The 5,615-nt window shown below is 44.2% G+C and overlaps 1 protein-coding gene across 1 annotated transcript in view; it reads right to left on the bottom strand.

Moving 5' to 3' along the window:
• Nucleotides 1-1,052: 1,052 nt before the first annotated feature.
• LOC126396611 (FH1/FH2 domain-containing protein 1-like) overlaps nt 1,053-5,615 on the bottom strand; it is a 20,400-nt gene continuing 15,837 nt past the window's right edge. Inside the window, exon 3 of the mRNA XM_050054869.1 lies at nt 1,053-1,176. Coding sequence (XP_049910826.1) covers nt 1,053-1,176 — 124 coding nt within the window. The remainder of the gene's footprint in view (nt 1,177-5,615) is intronic.

The raw sequence follows: 5,615 nt of genomic DNA, 5'->3' as shown, positions 1-5,615 counted from the left end.
GCTACTAACATCTGCTAACAGCTACTAAGAGCTGCTAACATCTGCTAACAGCTACTAACATCTGCTAACATCTTTAACAGCTGCTAACCGCTACTAAGAGCTGCTTACATCTGCTAACAGCTACTAACATCTGCTAACAGCTACTAACATCTGCTAGCATCTGTAACAGCTGCTAACAGCTACTAACAGCTGCTAACATCTTTCAACAGCTGCAAACAGCTGCAAACACCTACTCACAGCTGCTAACATCTACTAACAGCTGCTAACATCTTTCAACATCTGCTAACAGCTGCAAACAGCTGCAAACACCTACTGCTAAGATCTGCTAACAGCTGCTAACATCTGCTAACAGCTGCAAACAGCTACTCATTGCTGCTAACATCTGCTAACAGTTGCTAACATCTGCTAACGGCTGCAAACAGCTACTCACAGCTGCTAACATCTGCTAACAGCTGCTAACACATCACAGGCTAAAGTTTTGGTTCCAAACCTGAGGGCTCACAAAAACAATTCTGTTCAACCAAAACTTTATTTTTTCCGATTTTTCTCTCAGTTTTTTCTGTGATTTTGACCTTGTGAAGCCTCTGAACTGTCTTAAATTAAAACAGTCTGAGAAGGAAACGTGACTCTGACGTCGACACTGAGGACAAAAACTGTGACCAGAGGGTTCCTCATGTCAGGAGGAAAAACCATCACTGCTCCTGAATCAGTTTAACAGACTCAATGATTCCATCAATGACACAAAGTTATGAGGAGACTCTGTGTGAACATTTGTGCATCTAGTTTTACCAGATGAGGCAGAAACATTAGGGAACATTAGAGGAACATTAGGGAACATTAGAGGAACATTAAGCTGAGATGTGAATCTACACTCCACACAGTGAGGAGGTGGTTTGTGTTCTCTGAGCAGAGCAAGATGTGTCTGTATGAAAAAGCAGCTCCAGAGTTGGAGAGAGGAAATCCTCCCAGCTGACTAACACGACGTCACTGTGGTGAGTGTGGACAGAGAGAAAGCGGAAAGTGTCTCCTGACTGAGAGTTTCCTCTGAGTCATCAGTCCTCTGCTGCAGGGAGACCACGGAAAGAAAGAGCAGCGTGGAGGAGATAATTACCCAGGATGGAGTGAACACGGACGGAGAGCTGAGTCCTCAGGATCAGGATGGGCTTCTTCCCTTTACTGTGGACACAATGAAGACAGACACAGAGACAGTTAGAACAGAGACATCCAGAGACAGTTAGAGCAGAGACATCCAGAGACAGTTAGAGCAGAGACATCCAGAGACAGAGCAGAGACACACAGAGACAGTTAGAGCAGAGACATCCAGGGGCATCTCAGGGGACATTTAGTTACACACTTATACCTCACAGTGACACTGGAAGCTGACCAGTATGACCAGTACATCCAGTCGTTAAAAAAATTGACTCTTATTATCTGAGGTGCAGAACGATGTGAAGGTGAAAAGAAGTTGAGGCTTTTATTTTGGTGATCCACCAACAACATGGCGTCATATGAGTTTTGAGAAAAACAAAGCTGAAGTGAGATGGAATAAAACGGCGAACAGTCCGAGGACACGAACCTTCAGCTGCTCCACCTGCAACTTGAATTCAGTCAGCTCTGCACAAACTCTCCGTCGGATCAGCAAACTTTCTGTTGCTGCTGTTACACATGTCAGACTGTAAAAATAATGGATGTAGCCACCGTAACGCCCCCCCATAGGTTTGTAGAGTCCTGTTGTGAAGCCTTGAGTTCAGCACTTCAGCTGTCGCCATCTTGTTTTTTTGGAGCCACAAGTGACCATATTTGGGCGAGAGGGTGGAGCTGACTGAGAAACTGACAACACTATCACACTGGCCCGACGCAGCATTGTACGGTGTCTGCTCGGATCGTAAGCGACAACAAGTCTCAGATCGATCTGTTTCCATGGAAACTGTAGGACAACAACAGCCCAGCCTTTTAGATATTTCCTGTAGGGATGTTAGCACACAGAGTAAAGAGGAAACAGCAGAGGCACTTTATCAACCCGCTGAGTACTGCCATTAGCATCAAGCTAGCAAAGAATGTTCTTTCTTCATAATGGAGGATATAAAGGAATCAAACTCACAGATAGTGTCTGGGCCTTTACTCAGCACAGCTGCAGAGGCTACCAGCTGCATCTCAAACACACCACATTTATCATTCTGTTCTTAGTTTAATCAAACTCAACACTTCCTGTTTCTGACAAAAAAGACTTTTCTGTTTCCTGTTTCTGTTTCAAATTAAAAGCCTCTTATCATTTCAGCTGAGAGAATCTCTTCATTTTCTAAAAAGGCTTTTATTGTGAAACATTTGCAGGAACTTCCTGTGGAGGATTCAGTGACTTCATGGTTTTCATGTGGTACTTCAAATGTAGCTCCGCCCATCTGGTGACACTTTTTACGTCACTACAGTAACAGCTCAGCTGGAACATGAACAGACACAGTGTCTGAGGTAATAATGATAATAATAATAATAATAATAATAATAGAACAAGAATAATCTGATGACATCACACAAGTCGTGAAAGGTGACCACTGATGATTGGTCGTGGACCACTGAGTAGTCTGTCATGTCTGTCGGCCAAGTCACGGCACGGTTTTGTGACTCGACAGTCACCTGATCTGACACAGAGACTGTAGGAACAGACAAACATGCCATGTCGTCTGAACCCATCATCAGAGGACCTGCAGGTTTTGGTTTTATTTTTCAGGAGGGTGACACTTGATTAGACTCCGCCCTCTGTGAGCCCCAGCGATGGGGTCTGAGCTCTACAGCTGCTGCTGAAGGTCTGTCTCTGGAGATTCAGCCCGCTCTCCTCCCAGTAAATCGTCTCCTCTCAGCGGATGGAGGCGGAGGGACGGAGGCGTGTATTTCTGTGTGCAGCTCCTGATCTGTGGGATCTTCTGCAGGAGGATTTAAAGATGAACTCATTGGTTCCTCTCATTTGTTTCAAAGCTCTGCTGCAGGACGTCTGTACTCAGTCACCTATGTGCTGACGTCAGGGTGGATTTCAGCTGCTCTCTATGATCGTGTGCAGTTGCCCCTGAGTTATTTTAATGATTCACTCACAGCAGATATTTACATACTTTTAGTCTTTGTAGTAATCTCATTCTGTGTTTCAGACTTCTTGATTTAGAGCTGCATATTATTCATTTCGTGTCGCTGCCTGTCTCAGACACTAATGAAAGAGATGTTTTTAGTTTTTCTGGTTAAATAAAGGTTTAATAAAAAATAATAAATGAAACAGAGGGATGTTACAGTGTTGATCGGGGTTGAACACTCGTTTGTGTCTCTGCGTGTTCCTCCGACAGATCCGACCTCTCAACGTTCCAGCTGTGACTCTTCTGTAAAGCTGACTCAGGTGTGATGAGGAACACGTCTGGGAGGAGCTTCATTAACTCTCTGTGTTTGCATAGTTTTTACTTCCATTAGTTATTGCAGCTCTTCTTTAACAGTACGACTGTTACAGTCTGCAGCCAATCAGGTCAGACTACTGTTTCATTACATCACACCCTGAACTTTGACCCTCTTACTCACATACCTGTTACCTTGGAGATAAAACACTGAGCTCACCTGACGGAGGTCGACCCTCAGAGCTGTGCTGTTATTTCATAATGTCTGCAGTTTAACAGAGTTTAGTCTTTTTGTTGTTGTTGCTAACATATGTATAATTATAAACAATTAATATTCCTGTTATTAATGTTCGACTGGTCATCAGTTAGTTGAATGTGCTGTCAGCCGTCAGTGTGACAGATGTTAATCAGCTGTTAATCAGCTGTCATCAGTCTGCAGCTCAGTCGATGTGACGTATCGTCCCCTGTGCAGAGGATTGTGGGTCAGAACAGACAGTGAAGCGTGCTGACTCACAGACTGCAGAATGTGACAGGATGTTGTAGAACATCTTGATATTTCTGGCATTCTGCATCTGACACATTCTGTACTGGGACATGTCAAATCTTTTTCGGTCACACTGAGCAGTCTGTGGGACATTTAGAAACACTCCTCATTCTCTGTCCTCCATCTTTAATTACAGCACGCTCTGAGGTCTGATCTGATCTGTGCAGCAACAACACAGGAAGCTCTCAGCTTCTACACACGACCCAGAGAACTGATCCCAGAACAGCAGGTAGAGACGACTGACACACTCTGAACTGATCTGAGAACAGCTCAGCTTCCACACGAACCTACGCAGACAGACTGTGGCCTGCTGGGATTAGAGTATGGAAAGAACGACAGCACGAGGTATGGAAAGAATGAGAGACAGGCAGACAGACAGACAGAGAGAGAGACAGACAGACAGAAAGACACATACACAGACAGACAGAGGGACAGACGAAGAGAATCACGCAGACTCAGGGACACTGAGGGAAACCAGAGACAGAGTTTGTGTTCGTCTAAAAAAAGAAACAATTTTGAGATTTTTTTAGCTCATTGTAGCACACACACACACACACACACACACACACACACACTGACGTGTACAGCCTGTTTTTATACTTGGTCTCTGCTTACAGATGCCACACAGTCAGCTGGGAACACACACTCAATAAACTGTGTGTGTGTGTGTTATTTTCCCATCATCCAGTTCACAGTGGAAGTCACTGAAACGTCTTTTCCACCAGATCAGCTCTGGTTCCTGAACCAGCTCCAGTCAGGACTCTCAGATCCTCGATGAGATCTACTGAACCAGTTCTGATCAGATCCAGGACGTGTCATCATCAGAGGACGTCACATGATGCACAACAACAGTAACAGTAACAATAAGTATCAATGACCGATCAATCTGATCGCCTGATGACTTTTGTTCTGTTATTAGAGATATTGTTTGTATTTGTCACCTGTGGCTCCACAGTGATGCGTTCAGGACCGAGACACCAATTCATCAAACTCCACCGTACAGATCAACGGTAACAACAGAACCATACGTTCTGTAGCCATCTGGTTTTTGCTCTGGCCGTCACGTTGCCATGGAAATGGCGGAGCAATATTTGTCGTGATGAACCAGGTGTGCTGTTCTGCTGATCTGAGCGCATTTTAAATGTCTTATTGACCACTCAGATCGCTCGGTCAGAACTACCTTTAACTACATTTAGATATTGTACTAGTAAGGTTTGAATGCAGGACTTTCACATGTAGTGGAGTACGTTCACATGTAGTGGAGTACGTTCACATGTAGTGGAGTACGTTCATATGTAGTGGAGTACGTTCATATGTAGTGGAGTACCTTCACATGTAGTGGAGTACCTTCACATGTAGTGGAGTACCTTCACATGTAATGGAGTACCTTCACATGTAGTGGAGTACGTTCATATGTAGTGGAGTACGTTCATATGTAGTGGAGTACCTTCACATGTAGTGGAGTACCTTCACATGTAGTGGAGTATGTTCATATGTAGTGGAGTACTTTCACATGTAGTAGAGTACCTTCACATGTAGTGGAGTACCTTCACATGTAGTGGATTACCTTCACATGTAGTGGAGTATGTTCATATGTAGTGGAGTACTTTCACATGTAACGGAGTACTTTCACATGTAGTGGAGTACGTTCACATGTAGTGGAGTACCTTCACATGTAGTGGAGTATGTTCATATGTAGTGGA

Source organism: Epinephelus moara, chromosome 1 (assembly GCF_006386435.1).
Source record: "Epinephelus moara isolate mb chromosome 1, YSFRI_EMoa_1.0, whole genome shotgun sequence".
NCBI lineage: Eukaryota > Metazoa > Chordata > Actinopteri > Perciformes > Serranidae > Epinephelus > Epinephelus moara.
This window is presented reverse-complemented; position numbering and strand designations above follow the sequence as displayed.